General features: G+C 45.8%; 1 protein-coding gene across 1 annotated transcript in view; it reads right to left on the bottom strand.

Annotated features, from left to right (window-relative positions):
- Positions 1-16,933, bottom strand: part of LOC146009759 (uncharacterized) — a 71,015-nt gene that overhangs the window by 30,650 nt on the left and 23,432 nt on the right. Inside the window, exon 3 of the mRNA XM_083150220.1 lies at positions 11,804-11,990. Within this exon, the coding sequence (XP_083006346.1) occupies positions 11,804-11,990 (187 nt within the window). The remainder of the gene's footprint in view (positions 1-11,803; positions 11,991-16,933) is intronic.

The raw sequence follows: 16,933 nt of genomic DNA, 5'->3' as shown, positions 1-16,933 counted from the left end.
ATGTCCAGGACGCATATCTGCACGTCCCTATACACCCGGAGCATCAGACCTTGTTGAGGTTTGCCATAGGAGACCTGCATTTACAATTCCGGGCGTTACCCTTTGGGCTAGCAACCGCGCCAAGGGTATTCACAAAGATAATGTCAGTGATGGCGGCGGTGCTGAGGCTCAGGGGAATCACAGTAATACCCTATTTGGACGATCTCCTGTTCAAAGCGGAGTCAGCAGCCATGCTGCAGAGTCACTTGGCAGAGGCCATCAGTTTTTTGCAGGCTCACGGCTGGATTTTAAATTTGCAAAAATCTCAGTTGGTACCGTCACAAAGACTCCAATTCCTGGGAGTTATAATGGACACCCATCTTCATCGGGTTTTCCTCCCGGAGATAAAGGCCAGGGATCTGGTCACCCTAGTCCAGGAGATTCTCAGGGCTCAGAGCATTTCAGTATGGAGGTGCCTCAAGCTCCTGGGGAAAATGGTGGCGTCATTCGAGACGCTTCAATTTGCCAGGTTCCACTCTCGGAGGTTCCAATGGAACATTTTGTTAGCCTGGTCAGGAAACACTTTGACCATGAAATCCGAGATGATAGTGCTGTCTTCGGACACTCAGGAATCCTTGAAATGGTGGACAGAAGTAGATTCCCTTCAGTGGGGTCGGTCATTACAGACCTGGGACTGGTTGGTAGTAACTACCGACGCCAGTCTCAGGGGCTGGGGGGCAGTAGTCCTGGATCTCAGGCTTCAGGGCTTGTGGACGGCAGAGGAATCAGCGTTACCGATCAACATCTTGGAGCTGAGAGCTGTCTGGAAAGTGATTTCCTTGGCGGGAGACAGGTTACAGAACCTCCCTTTGAGGATTCAGACCGACAATGCCACAGCTGTGGCGTATCTGAATCACCAGGGAGGTACACGCAGCAGATTGGCCATGTGGGAAGTGTCCAGAATCTTCCTATGGGCGGAACAGAATGTTCCAGCTGTATCGGCTATATTCATTCCAGGAATAGAGAACATAGAAGCCGACTTCCTGAGCAGGGAGGAGCTCAAGGAAGGGGAATGGAGCTTACACCCTCAGGTGTTTCACCAGATCACCTCGAGGTGGGGAATCCCGGATGTGGACCTGATGGCATCCAGGGTCAACCGTCAAGTGCCCAGGTTTTATGCCAGAACGAGGGATCCACTGGCGGAGGCAGTGGATGCCATGACTATTCACTGGCAGGGAGATCTCCTTTATGCATTTCCACCAGTACCAATGTTACCGAGACTTCTGAAGAAAATACAGGGGCAGAAGGTTCCAGTGATCTTAGTGGCCCCAGATTGGCCAAGGAGGTCCTGGTACTCGAGGCTTCAGAGGTTGTCTGTGGACTCATGGCGACTACCTCTGAGACCAGACCTTCTAAGACAAGGCCCATTCAATCACCTGGATTCCGATCGATTGATTTTGACGGCCTGGCTATTGAAACCACCATTTTGAAAAGAAAAGGGTTTTCTGAGGCAGTAGTACAGACGATGATAAAAGCCAGAAAAGCTGTATCTTCGGCAAATTATTATAGAGTCTGGAAGACTTACATTCGATGGTGTGAGAGAAGAAAGGCTCATACATCTCATTTTAAGCTATCAAGAATGATGGAATTCTTACAAGATGGTTTTTCATCGGGCCTAAGCCTTCAGTCACTGAAGGTGCAGATTTCGGCCTTGTCCATCTATTTCCAGAAAAAGATAGCCATTTTGCCGGAAATTCAAACCTTTTTACAAGGAGTATCCAGGTTGAAACCTCCATACAAGCAACCAGTAGCACCTTGGGATCTATCACTGGTTTTGGAATGCCTTCAAAAAGCACCTTTTGAACCTTTAAGGTCGGCTGACTTTAAGTTTCTCACGTGGAAGCTAGTGTTTTTGTTAGCAGTAGCATCTGCTAAAAGAGTTTCAGAATTGGGAGCTTTGTCATGTAAATCTCCCTTCTTAATTTTTCATGATGACAGGGCTGTTTTAAGAACAGTGCCTCAGTTTTTACCGAAGGTGGTATCTACCTTCCATGTAAATCAGGAGATAGTTCTACCTGTGTTTCAACCCCCAGAGGGTTCTAAGAAAAGGGACAAGTTGAGAACTTTGGATGTTGTGCGTGCCTTACGCATATATGTGGACAGAGTGAAGAGTGTCAGGAAGACTGACACATTGTTGGTATTGTATGACGTACACAAAATTGGTTGGCCTGCATCTAAGCAGACTATTGCTAGGTGGTTGCGGTCTGTGATAGCCTTTGCATACACCAAGGTGGGTAGACCAGTACCGGCCAAAATAAATGCGCATACCACCAGGTCAGTTGCCACCTCTTGGGCGGTTCGACATGGGGCCACAGCTGAGCAGGTTTGCAGAGCTGCCACTTGGTCATCTGTTCACACATTTGCCAAATTCTATAGATTCCATGAGTTTGCGTCGGAGGACGCATCATTCGGGCGAGCAGTGCTGAGAGCTGCAGACCTGAGCGTACCCTCCCAAAGGACCGGCTCTGGAACGTCCCAGTGTTGAGCTGTGTCACCAGGACCATTGAAAGAGAAAAAGGGATTTTTGTAAGAACTTACCGTTCGAATCCCTTTCTCTGATATGGTCCTGGTGACACAGCGATCCCTCCCTTACGCTCAGTAAGTATGCCAGAAGTTTCATGATGTTCATGTTAAAATGGTTAAAAGTTAACAGTTTCTGTTATAAAATGTGCATATATTATGTGCAGGCGTTTGTACTGAGTTAATGTATTCCAGTGGCTTTGAAAGATGAACTGAAGAGTCCAGGGATGCAGTAGGGGAGGAGCCTACCCTCTAAAACTTTAGGATAGGTGCCTGGCTCCTTCGGACCCTCCTACATCCCAGTGTTGAGCTGTGTCACCAGGACCATATCAGAGAAAGGGATTCGAACGGTAAGTTCTTACAAAAATCCCTTTTTTCTCCATCTGCCAGTGGCGGGTGGGGGAGCGGCAGACCCCCAAACACCCCTGTTCATGGCTACACAGAAGGATCAAGTAAACCCTCTGATCGTTTACTCAATTGCTGTGTTGGGCCATGATCAGCGGTGTTCTGGATTTCAAGGGATTGGATTAGAAATCTATCCATGTGTGGGCACCTTAAGACTCGGAAATTTGTTATAGCGTGCTTGCAATATGGTAAATATTACAGTTAACTTTTTGTATTTTGATGTTGATTTTGGTGCCATTGTGAAGCTTGCAATCTAGTGAGTGCCAGGAAGCACAAAAATACCACCTCTTGTTTTTAGTGGCTGTAATAAGCATTGAAGTAGCTTGCTTGGGAATGGAAAATTAATCAAGTATTTTCTATGTGTCAATATAATTAAACAGGTTGAGTCTTCCATATACAAAATCTATGATAATTAGATTCTATAAACAACATCTCAGAATTAATTTTGGATATTGTCATAATTTGGAATATTTGCATACCATAATGAGATCTTAGGGATGGAACTCAAGCCTAAATGTGAAATGCATGTTTCATATACACATTAATCTTACAGCTTAAACTTTTAATAATTTTGTGAACCAGTTTGTGTATATTGAACTACCAGAAAGCAATTTTAAAAATCTGATGATTGTTCTATAGTAATCCATAGTGTAAGGCCTCTCTATAGTCTATGACAAAAGAATACTTTATCACTTATTCAAATAAAAATTGAGATGACTTGTTCAAATAGTAAAATTTATTACAGCTTGTTCTACATAATAAATGTTACAGCAGCAGACAGACGTGGTATAAGAACAAAACATATGCTGAAAATCAAAATTCAGAAACCACTATGGGGCCCATTTATCAATGGGTGATAAAGCTCATTGGGCCAGATTCAATGGTCATATTACATCTGATTTTTTTGATTAAAGTGACCCCGGAGCGATTTGAAATTTAATTTTTAGCATTGATCGCACCCATCAAGGTCGGGTTTAGCTGCGGACAGCGGCTAAACCTGAGCAAACTAAAAGGTGCTGAGCAAACTAATAGGTGCAGGGCAGTACGGATGGTGTAATGGTTAGCATTACTGCCTCACAGCGCTGAGGTCATGGGTTCCATTCCCACCATGGCCCTAACTGTGTGGAGTTTGTATATTCTCCTCGTACTTGCGCGGGTTTCCTCCGGGTACTCCGGTTTCCTCCCACAATCAAAAAATATACTGGTAGGTTAACTGGTTCCTAACAAAATTAACCCTAGAATGTCCTCTTGTACATGTGCTAGGAAATATAGATTGTAAGCTCCACTGGGGCAGGGACTGATGTGAATGATCAATTATTCTCTGTAAAGCGCTGCGGAATATGTGTGCGCTATATAAGAAACTGTTAATAAATGCTAAAGTCCCATTTGGGCGCTCAAACGGGTGAGTTCTCATGGCTGTCAGCGCGACGCCCCCCCAGGAGGTGCAAGCTGAAATGTCTGCCCAAAACATCTACATTTGAATAGCTCTGTTGGACGCCCTCTTGTGGCTGCCAGTGGCACAAACTAATTGAATCTGTCCCACTGGGGTAAATTTACTAAGATCATAGTTATATTGAAGATGGTATGTTGCCCATAGCAACCTACCAGATTCAACTTATGTAGCGCCTTTTAGATCTAGAAAAGAATCAGATTCTATGCGTAACATCCCCTCTTCAACAGGGGATGCAGTGTAAATCCCGGCGGTCGGGATCCCGGCGATCAGAATCCCGATCGCCGAAATCCCGACACTTTCTCCCTCCGGGGGTGTCCACGACACCACCGGAGGGAGAATAAATTAGTGTGTCGAGCGTAGCGAGGCACCGGGCCCTCTGCGTGACGAGAATCCTTCAACAGAACTTCCATCTTAGAGCACAAGCCAATCAGTTCTCAACTGTGAATTTTCAAACAAATGACAGGAGCAGATTGTTTGAAGCATCAATCATAATGAGCAACAAGTTAAATCAACTGTTGTTAAATGAACCCTTATATTAGAAGTGGTCTCACAGGGGGAAGTGTTAAGAATGGAATGCACTAGGTACCGGGCACATGTAAAATCACAAGACCGGTTGTTTAGGTGTGACTACATTTGTAGTTAAACCCTTCTGGGTATCTGAAGTCATCAAACATAACTGGAATAAGCAATGGAAAAAAAAAAGGTACTTGTGTACTAGTACGGCGCCCCGATAATTAGTTGCCCGATTTTTTTATCGCATGCCATACACCCGATGGCAGGCAATGCGATTTTAACGCATATACGACATTACATTGTATAAGCACCCTAATGGGTGCTTACAATGCTTAAATGCACCCCCAAGCCCCCCCCCCCCCCCCAAGTATAAACGTGAACCCAAAGCGTGGCGAGCGCAGCGAGCCCACGAGGGGCGGTGGTACGCATCCTACGACCTTTTCATACCACCACTATCCACGTCGGTGTGGAGTTGATTTTATAAAGTGTGGCGAGCGCAGCGAGCCCCGCAATCGGACGCGGATACCTGTGAAGCCCGCGAGGGGATGCGTATACCTGTGAAGGTATCCGCGTGCGCTCGCCACGCTTCAGGCTCGGTGGCTCGCTGCGCTCGCCACACTTTATAAAATCAACTCCACACCGACGTGGATAGTAGGGGTATGAAAAGGTTGTAGGACGCGTACCGCTGCGCTCGCCACGCTTCGGGTTCACGTTTATACTTGGGGGGTGGCGTTGGGGTGCATTTAAGCATTGTAAGCACCCATTAGGGTGCTTATACAATTTGTAATCGCATCCCATCGCATTGTATGCCATATACAATTTCAAAATTGTATGCCATTGTAGAACATCGTCCGATATCGCGTCGAATTGCATGCGATATGGTCTGCGATGTGATGGGCGCCGTGATAGTACACAAGTACCAAAAAAAACACTGATTACTTATTTTCTGTAAAGAGTACAATCCAGTCAATAGTACAATGGAAGAAAAAAAAAATTATATGACAAGTTTACGATGCTGCATTTTTTGCGGTACATTTTGCTACATAGTAATCACACATCCCTTCTCTGGGGTCAATTCCTGTGTTGGTGGTTCCATCCTGGCAAGATGTATCCATCAGTGACATTGTAACACCAACAAGGCCATAATATTTTAGAAAACAAACACATGGGTGTTAAATAAAAATGGTTAAAAGTTATAAAGTATAAACATTTAAAGCAACAATTCCACGTAGGAGTTAGTGAAGTTGGTACACACACGGTACACAATTTTGAATATATAGTCAAAATGATCTAGCTATTTGACAAAAATCAGACTGCGTGTACCCTGCAGGCGATAGCGATGCTGCGGGGCTATCGTCCGGTAAAATATACAATGCAGGCACTGCAATTTTGACTTAAGTCGCTGTCTGGGTGTATTTGGCCTATGGCCAGGCAAAGTCGCTTAGTGCATTTAGCCAAAATCGGCTTAGTGAAAATTGTCCATTAGTCAATATCTCTCAGTGTGTACACGGCTTTACTTCAAATAGCAATTGAAGTATTTTTTTAAAGGGGAAGTAATTCCAGAACGGGAGGATAAGATCTGTGGAATATTGCCAGATTTAATTTTCCGCATCTCATTTGGCACTAAAGTCAGGTGATACTGCTTAATGAACAGGACAGTCATGGTAAACTGTATTTTCTGTCTTAAGCCCTGGGCACTATGCTATTAATAAATGTGGTAGCACAGCAACAATAGTAAAATCCACTAGTAAGTTGGATTTCGGCTTGAACCTCCGGAGTGTTGAGAAAAATCCTCAAGTTGCAGGTCTATCATGCGGGCCATTAAAAAGCTTTAGCCACTCATCCCTGGATCTTCAGTCTTGAATTTAAATACATTGCACCTACAAGTATCTGATAATGACTTGTAGGACTGTTGGGAAGAAGGACTATCATTTCTCTAATCTCCCTGTTGGTAGTAGTTTATTGCTGCCCGTCACAGACTCAAAGCTTTCACAAAAGGGAGAAATTCAATTCAGTGCAAGCTTTATTCAGCTATTGGGATGGGCCCAAACCTATCCAACTGCCTACATTGCATATGGCACTTAAGACCGTTTAATGCATAATGTGTAATTCCGCAATTAGCCCAGATTTCGGTTAATCACATGATTAGTGCAGATTTCTACTAACACCTCAGTATTAGTGAGAAAAGAACTCCACTAGTTATAGATTTACAGCATGGGCAATTGAATAGGTCCAAGCCCTCATCCCAGGAACTTAAATTTGCACTGAATTGAATTCCCCACATGTCATGAGGTAAAGCCAAAATAATTTTACATCAGAGCTCAGAGGTGCATTCCAAAGCCCCTCTGCTCACAAGGTGACTGGTTACCAAGGTAATACATTAATCATAGACTAAACAAATTTTACCAAGATCTCATACATTCAGTTTTCATTTATAAACCTATTGAGTGAATTAATTTTAAATGAAAGATAATCAAACTGCATGGAAGTGTTGCTTTAATAAAGCATTAAAATATTGTTTTAAAAATTCCTTATAGCTACTTAATGAGAGTTTAGACAGACCCTATTCTATTTTACAAAGCTTATGACTGCCATAGATATTTCAAAATGAAATGTTCATTAGAAACTGTATAGGCCAATTTGCTGACGTTTTGGGTTCTAGCAAAGAAAGTTAAAGAAAATAAATAAATAAAAAAATTTGTGTTCTTATTCCTAAAACCTTACTGACTGAATAGGGCAGGGGCTGCAACAGACGGCCAGTAAAATAACAGGGGCCAAATGTAAAAGCTGCGAGTGTCCATGCGGGATAGGGTGGCCAATCCCAGTATCGTCAGGATACCAGAATTTGGCCCCAAAAAGGCCAGGATGTGAATCCTGGGATTGGAGTTCCCAATCCAGGGATTATACTGCGAATGCGAGTGCTCAGACGCTGCCTGGATGTTCCCAATGCCCGGCCTGCGGCTCTGCACAGCATGACAGTCAGAGGTCAAGCTGCACAGACCGAACAGTAAATCCGAATTCTGTGATTGAAAAAAATGCCCTGAGATTAGCTTCCCTAGTGCGGGATGCTGACTGGACTCCAAGTGCAGCATGGCCGCCGAACTTGGAGGCTGTTAGATCTGGCCCAAAGTGTGGATATTTCTGACCTTCGTTTAAAAAAAAAATACAAAAAACAGCATTTTTAACTTATTAAAAAAAAAAAAAAAAGGCTGAGCTGGGAGGTTTTGTAATAACTTCAGAGTTTAAGTAGTAGGCTGGTTTTATATATAGCAGTGAACTCGCTGTAAAAATACACCAAATTGTCCTTTTAAATTTAGCTGAAAACTTGCCCACTTAACAGGAACGGGCTTGGCATTTAGACTGGTGTTATTCTTACATATATAGTCGCCATAGTAGAAAACTATAGAAGTTATAAGATTCCGGAAAAGTAAAGAAATGGTGGGTGCGGTTTATGGATATTCAAATGCTTTATGCACAAGAGTGTGGTTTCTATTTCTGTGTCTTCAAGTCAGTGAATAAATAGAATGTACAATAAACAGCAACTAGCACGAGACATTAGGCAAGGACTCTTGTCTTTAGCTGTGTACACATGGGGGCAATAGGGGCTGATATCGCTGGGAATATGGTCGCCAGTGATGGGAGTGTGCCCCAGTGATAAATCACCGGGTGCGAGCTCCCGTTTTCAGCCCCATTCTAATCGCTGGTCGCAGGAGCTTGCTTCTGCTACCAGCTGATTACCTCTGCGACTCCCCCGGCAGAGGTTCCCTTTATTAGCGACCATCTCCGGTCGCTGATGAAAAGGAGACACTGAGCAATATATTGCTGAGCAACATATCTCCCCCCGTGTGTACACAGCTTAAGACACCATTTTGGAACAGTCACGGTAGACAATTTTACTTTCATGTACCTCAGTTAAATTTATTCCTATGGATTGGGACATTGTCCGGCTTATTTTTGAAAAGGTCTAGGCGGGTTGAGAGTCCCGAGTCCATGACCCAACTCAATAGCAGAGTTTGTACCAGGATGTGCAACAAAGGATGGAACGCTTGACTACAGAGAAAACCCCATAACACTACTGATCCCACCTCTGCAGCCGCCATGTCTCCTCTCTGTTGGTCAGCAGGTTTCTCTGTCTCTGCTTCTGGGTTAAAGACAGGTCTGTGCAGATACTTTGTGGTGCACTTAAAGGGCATGTGTTGTTTGATGGGGTGCGGGACAGGGTCCCGACAGTCGGGATCCTGACAGGCATCTACCCGGCGTCGGGCTCCTGACTGTCAAAACACCGACAGCCGGGTTCTCGGCGGCGACCTGCTATTTTCTCTCGTGGGGGACCTAGGCTCGCCACCGTGCCCGCAGCGTGGCAAGCACAGCGAGCCCATAAGGGGCTTTGTTGCGCTTATCATGCTGTCCGAGGCCGGCCAGTCGGGATCCCGATGTCGGGCTAATGACTGTCGAGATCCCAACTGTCGGACCCCTATACCACACCCATTTGATGGGCATTACACGAGCATGATTTGTGGTCGGATAACATTTAGGGATGAGTTAGGGATGAGTGAGGGCACCTGAAGGTGCATGCGGGCTGGTCTCATGGCAAAAGGGCATTCAAGGTGTTCAATGGGACAAATTTAGATACTACGTTGAATAGTGTCCCACACATTAGCACCCACAATTACTGCAGACTATCAATGACCAAAGCAGCACAGGTAACAACTCCAGTTGCTATAAAGAAGTTATTCAGCTCTGAGTTCTACAGTAATGTCTTAATTTGGCCTTGGAACATAAACATCGAGGGACAATTTAATTAGTGCCAACAGGCACAATGCACCTTTGGATTGAAGCACGTTGCCATCATCGACAGTTTTCACATATCTGTCCAGAGAACTTTTCGATGTTTGGATAGTATGCGATCATGTGTGCCACGCATAGGAGAACGTCTGTCACACATTTCAGCCAATTAAATACAGATCCTACTATCAAGTACAGAGGCTGAGATAACATGAGACCATACATACCGGGTATACTCCAGCCTCTACCATGGTCAATATTTCTAATGAATATTGTTTACTAACAAAGGACAGACATTTTACATAGCAGATACACATATAAACATCTGTAACTAGCCAAGCATGTGATGCCAGCTTGTGATACCAAGGCAGTTTTCCATCTTCACAATACTATAATGAAACATCTATTTCCATAGGAAATAAAGTTTTTGCCCACGTCATGGGCACAGTTATTTTCAAAATATTGACATAAGCCAATGAACGCGAAACATGAGGACAACTATGAACCAACAGTCAATTCAGCCATAACGTCTGCAGCAAGTACCACCACAATGAGAAATTACATTGCATAACAGATACTCCAGGAGGCAGTTCTTGCATTGGAAAAATGTAACGGCGCAGTAACAAAGGATTCCATTGTTGCCATTCCATAGCCTGCCAGATGGCAATTCACTCACAAGGGGGAAAGCAAGATTACAGCTGTATCACATCGTTTTTTTTCTTAATGGCAACCATAGACTAATGAGAGCCGGCACGCAGTTCCCAGATCAGCAATATTGTACAACAATGGTTAAGGGAAAGTGGGACTAGTTCATGTGTTCTACTGAAACTTCACCAAGCTTATATTGCAACCACAGTACACACAAATGTACTCTTTGATTACAATGAAATTGTAGTAAAGTACCCGAGATTCCATTCTGGATTAAGCGTGACTGGTGAACCAACTTCAGCTTCAATTATCAGTCCCAAAGCAATTTAGCTTCACTTGGAATGGTTTATACAGTATTACCTGCATCTATGTAGCCTACCAGGAGATAACCTATGACCGGACTAATCTACTGCATAGGTTAGTTTGGAGAGTATTGGTGGAGTACCCCATCTCCAGTTCACCATGTATTAAAAAGGAATGGCAAACTATGGGCCATAAATGCCCATCTTAACTGGCTGCTTCTAAGGGAAGAACAGCACCTGGATGCCAAAACACTTATCTGGAAGTAACCCAAACGGACAGCCATCTTCTACGAACGTTTTAAGCGTCAACCCTAACTATACCTACTGCCAAAGTCATCGCTTAGCTGGTTCCGATTAATATCAGGACACGGTCACGGTATAATGGAACCTGCCTGTATACATAATTCCATGCGATGAGAGGAAAAAGTGGGGGTGGTACATAATTCCATCTAAAAGGCCACATTAACAGGAGGGGTGGGAAAGCGTGATGATTGGTGGAGATATCCGTCACTCTGAACTTACCTTGCTGGCCATGTTCCATAAATGAATTACATACCTTCACGAGACTTATCAACAGTCAACAACATACAGTGGTGTTCTCTGATGGTTCCCACAGAGGCGTCACTAGGGTGCAAGTGTCAGTGTACACTTACCCCTAGCTCACCTCACACGGGAATTACCATCGCAGAGTCTAATCCTTACATACGACGCCATCCACATTGGTTACACATGGATCTGCCGCAGGTCCAGAGCAATTAGGCCGAGCGATGGGGGCTTATTAAATACATAACACGTTTTGGAAGGAAATTCCATCATGTGACGATCATGTATGATCTATATACTAGATTTCCTGTGTGCACACAGGGCACATGGCCATACTTACCTGGCTATACCCTGAGATACCTACCTGGGGGGTGGAGGAGTCCTGGTACTACCAGCCACCCACATAGCACCCTACATCAGGTTTGCTAAGCCAGCCTTCATGCTGGGACTTGTAGTTCCACAACAATTGGGCGCCACCGTCCTTATCAGGAGGGCTCATTCATTGCCCCTGCTCTCAACACGGAGCAGAGGGATGCCACAATGCCGGGACAGCTGGGCAGATCAATGTGTAACACGGCGGACCGGCGATACTCACCTCTCGGGGATGCTGTTCTTCTTCACCATGGTGACTGGCCAACTGGGGGCTTCCACCTCCCCGTGAACGGATATCAGATGCGAAATTCGGCGACGGGTGTAAAGTCCTGGAAAAAATTGCCGGGCGCGGGGGCAGCAAAGAACGGCTGCGTAGGTGCTGGATGCCGAAAGAGAAATGGCAGCCTGAGCTTCAAAGGGCAAGTAACAGACTCGGGTGACGGGGAGTGGGCTAAGGGAAACCTGACCGGGACTGCCTAGAGACGACGAACAACCACCGGAGCAGTGAGGAGACACAGCCTAACGCAGCTGCTCGGTGATGGATGGAAAGGAGAAAGGCTAGGCCTTCCGATCACGTGATAGCCGCAGAGGAGAGCCTGCTGCGCATGCCCGGATGTTGAGGCTGTTTGCGTACGTAACGCTCTACGCATTTGGCGTAAGCCAAGCAAATGGCTTTAGTTTCTGCAGTATGGAGTGCTATGGGAAGGGTGACAATGATTCCTTTGATATTTTCGCAGTTTATCTGCTATGATCTATGATCTATGCTCCTCAACGTCTGCTCTTTTTATTTGTACTCATTTGGGTTGCAAATACATTTTGCATGTCGCCCACAAATACTGGGCCTCTTTATTGTGTGCTGCAATTTAGATTTGAGTTTGAACGGGTGCCGGACAGGGTCCCGACAGTCGGGATCCCGACAGTCATTAACCCGACGTCGGGATCCCGACTGTTAAAACATCGACGGCCGGGTTCCCGACGGCCGTCGGCTATTCACCCTCATGGGGGTCCACCACCCCCATGAGGGAGAATAGCATAGGTGGCGAGCCACCATGCCCGCAGCGTGGCGAGCACAGCAAGCCCACAAGGGGCTTTGTTGCGCTGGCCACGCTGTCTGAGTTCGGGCAGTCGGGATCCCGACTGTCAGATCGGCGTACCACACCCATTTGAACATTCCCATTCCTAAGTAGAGCTACCAACAGTTAACATTTTCAAGGTCTCCAAGCTGTGTACACACGGTGCGATTTGGTCGCTGAGCGATTCTGTCTTACAATATATTGCTCAGTGTACTGTTTTCATCAGTGACCAGCGATTTTGGCTGAAAATTGCAAGCTATTCTGTCTCATTCTGTCCCTACCTCATTTTGACTAGAAATCACTGTGCACCAGCGACCAGCAATTTTTAGCCATAATCAGAGGAGCATGCTCCTGCGACCAGCGACCATGAAGAGCTGGCCATGGGAGCGCGCTCCCGGCGATTTATCTCCCACAGCACATGAAATCACTGACAATATGCTCCCTCAGCGACCATATTGCCAGCGATATGTGCTGAAATCGCCCTCGCTTGTACGCAGCTTTACAGAATCACAAGTGATGTATTTCCCTCCACCTGTGGATCTTTTAAAATGTACCAGTGAGTAATGAGTGCACCTGTGCACCTGCTGGGTGGGCTGGAAAATTTGAACTGTTGGTAGCTCTGGAGGACGGGAGTTGGCAACCCCTGCGCTAGAACGATGTGTAACCGCTCAATTTTGCAGGCTATGGTACTATGCATCTGATAGTTTGTACACACTTGCTGATGTAGGGAGTGATGCCATAATTCCCTCTCTCCCTTTCATGCATTTCTTACTACCTCCTTCCCTCTCCCACTCATAGATCTCTTACTTCCTCCTTCCCTCTCCAACCGATAGGTGTGCGCACATTGAGTGTTAGGGGTGCACAGACACCCCCTAATGCTGTGTCCATCCTTATGAATACCTCCCTGTTGCTAGCAATACCAGCAATAGCTTTTACTTTTGATTTTTTTAGAACTGTATTCCATTAAAACAAGCGTCCATCAATCAATTATGTTTGTTTTGCATTATTAATTGTACTAGACCATTGTCATCACTACATTTTGTAGCAAAAAAGAAAAAAAGATAAGCAGATTTATATGTTATACCCCTTTCACACCAGACATTCCTGGGTTGGACCCTTTCACACCAGCCTAGCCCTTGCATTTTTTGGTGTGAGGGCGGCAGCGGGTGGCGGGTACCGGGCAGCAGGTGGCGGGGTTCTGACTGCGGGGATCCAGCATCGGCGGCTGGGTGCTTGTAGCGCTATTTGCCGGGCAGTGGGGCGGGAGAATTTGAAAACATTTTGAAAAGACTGTCGCTGATTGACTGACAGGATCCCCGCAGTCTGAAACCTGCTGCCCGGATCCCCTGCCCCCCGCCTGGGCCCCGATGCCTGGATCGGATGCCGCCGGGATGCCGGGTAAGTACCTTTCACACTGGCCTGTATCTCCGACTGGTTCTGGGAGCAACCCTGCTATCTAGCAGGGTTGAATTCCTGGTAAATTTTCCTGGGAATTTGGCCCGGGAACCTTGCACACCAGCGCTAATAACAGGTTGTTCCTGGGGCCAACCCGGGAATTCAGGCTGGTGTGAAAGGGGTATTAGGTGCACTGGGATCAGTTACAATATAAAAGTCAAAACTTTATAGCTATGTATTAAATTTGTTCAATATTGTGAAATATTAAAAGAAAGGAAAGGGCAAAAGTAAGAAAATAATGTTTTAAAATAATATTCCTAGTGGGCCATTATGTATCTGTCCTCCTATTGTTATATAGAAGTCTGTTGCTAATTAGCTATACTTCTTGTTAGCTGTGGCTGGTCAGATACTAATCACAATATCTCTAGTTTATATGTCTGGGTGTTCCCAATTTTGTCTGATATAATGTGGCAGTGAGCAAATGTTAATCCCCTCGGGTGCCGGACAGGATCCCGACAATCATTAACCCGACGTCGGGATCCCGACTGTTAAAACACAGACCGCCGGGTTCCCGACGGCTGTTGGCTATTCTCCCTCGTGGCGAGCGCAGCGAGCCCGCAAGGGGCTTTGTTGCGCTGGCCACGCTGTCTGTGTCCGGCCAGTCGGGATCCCGATGTTGAGCTAATGACTGTCGGGATACCGACTGTCGGAACGGCATACCACACCCACTCCCCTCAGCTGTTTGCAGTCACTCAGATGTTCACATGCCAAACTTGTATTTCAACATACTACTAAACCTACATACTGTATGTACACATATTGCTGAAGGTACTATATTCTTGTACCTGGGATTGTATTCAGTGGGGTGTCGCTGGATCTAAATTGATCACTATTTGATGCGATTTCCCCTTTTCCTTTTCACATATCTTTAAATATTTATTTTATGCTGTTGACCTCATATATCCTGTGTATATTCAGAGCTTCTGCTGTTTGTTAATACTGCAGCGTACTGTGCTGATAAAAATACAGCTTTTGTAAATATCTACTGTAGAATTTCTATATAAATTAACTTCTTTTGCTAAGATGTTAGAAATTCGGATACAATAATCACAGCATGAGTGAGAACACTGTTCTGTTTCAATGTGAGCCTCTGTCACTCTGTTCTGAGCACTACACTTCCACAATGTGCTATGGTCAATTTCATTTCTGTGTACATTCTATCTGACTGCCTCATATACATTATAATCATATTGTCAGGATCACAGGAACAGCCCATTAACCCCTTGAGTGGTATGCCCGGAAATTTTCCAGGCTCAGCTGCGCTGCCGCAGCGGGCTGTCCCGGAAAATTTCCGGGCATACCATTTTTTGCATTAGATGCCCGCCAGTGGTGCTCCACTGGAGCACTGCTGGCACACTACCTTTAGGGGTCACACCCCCCCTCCCTCCTGTCTCCCCCTCTGCTCTGGCGATTGTACGCCGCCGGAGCTCCCCTGCCGCCAATCACTATTGGGTATCAGTGACGTAGGCGGCAGGCTCGGGGATGGTCGGCGCGGCTCGGGGGGACTCGGGAGAGTTCAGGCACCCGAGTCCTCCCGAGCCGCTGCAAAACAACCCCAAGCCTGCCGTCTGTGTCATGACTGACAGACGGCAGGGGGAAGCGGTGGCAAGGAGCTGGTGGCGGCAGGGGAGCTAGCTCCAGCGTACTAATGCAGGAGCAGAGGTGAGGGGGGGAGAGGCGGCTTCCCACTATCTGTGGTGGGTTTTGCTGGGGCAGGACAAACCTGCCCCAGTAGGTTTGTCCTGCCCCAGAAAAACCCACCACTCAAGGGGTAAATAGCCTACAGCAGTGGTTCCCAAACTGTGTGCCTAGGCACTCTGGGGTGCCTCAGGACACTTGCAGGGGTGCCTTTTGTTGGTGGACCAGGATCAATTCATCTTATTTGTGGTCAATGTACCAGGCAAAACCAGTGCTTGTGGCTGCCAATCATAATATATGTGGACAAACAGAAGCAAATCCTGTCCCTCACCACATAACTGTGACATATAAACAAAATGCACTTAATTTAAAATTTTGTTTCTGAATTTCTCGATAAGAAGCATTTGGCCTAGGGGTGCCTTGAAAATATTTTCATGCTCTAGGGTGCCGTGATTCAAAAAAGTTTGGGAACCCCTGGCCTACGGCCAGTTCACAGATAAGGCTTTGTCACGGATGCCGTGACAAAGCCTTATGTGTGAAACGGCCATCGGCTATTATTGTTCAAAATACTGAACGATGTGCACTAAAGATTTATCTATCAATCGGTCGAAATCAGGCCAATTGGAAGAGAATTCTTTCTAGCGTGCATGCACCTTAAGGTTGGTTTAGGCTCAGCCAGCAATTTCTTTTGTGTATTTGCATTTTTCATCCCAAAAACCAAACAGTCTCTTAAGGCATCCGATAACCCTGCTCCAAACTCACAGTGTTCAGATAATTTTTTTTTTAAATGTAGCAACATACTCAGACACACTTTCACTTTCACTTTGTTTTCTTCTATTACCCCTGTTACACCAGAGCCTCAACCTGGGTTATTGCCACTCCAGTCCGGGCTGGGGCTTGGTGTAAATGGGCTGAAAAAAAAGTAACGCGAGTCCTGTTCCCCGGCAATCTGAAACGGGAAATGCTCAGGGTTGGACACAGAATTTATCCGGTGTTAGGGCCTGTGTAAATGGTACTTATCCGGGTTATTTGACCTGGGGAACATTGCAAAAAGCTGATTGGTGCTTCAGTGACTCTGGCAGATGATGTCATCTGCCGGAGGCCCGGCATGGAGCACAGGCTGTTTGTAACCTGTACACTATAGCAACAGTCTGTGCTGCAAGAACTCTGCACACTGTGTTTACAGC

Source organism: Crinia signifera, chromosome 6, assembly GCF_055691185.1.
Source record: "Crinia signifera chromosome 6, ASM5569118v1, whole genome shotgun sequence".
In the NCBI taxonomy this organism is placed as follows: Eukaryota; Metazoa; Chordata; class Amphibia; order Anura; family Myobatrachidae; genus Crinia; species Crinia signifera.
The sequence above is the reverse complement of the archived record's forward strand: the minus strand, read 5'-3'. Positions and strand labels throughout refer to the sequence as shown.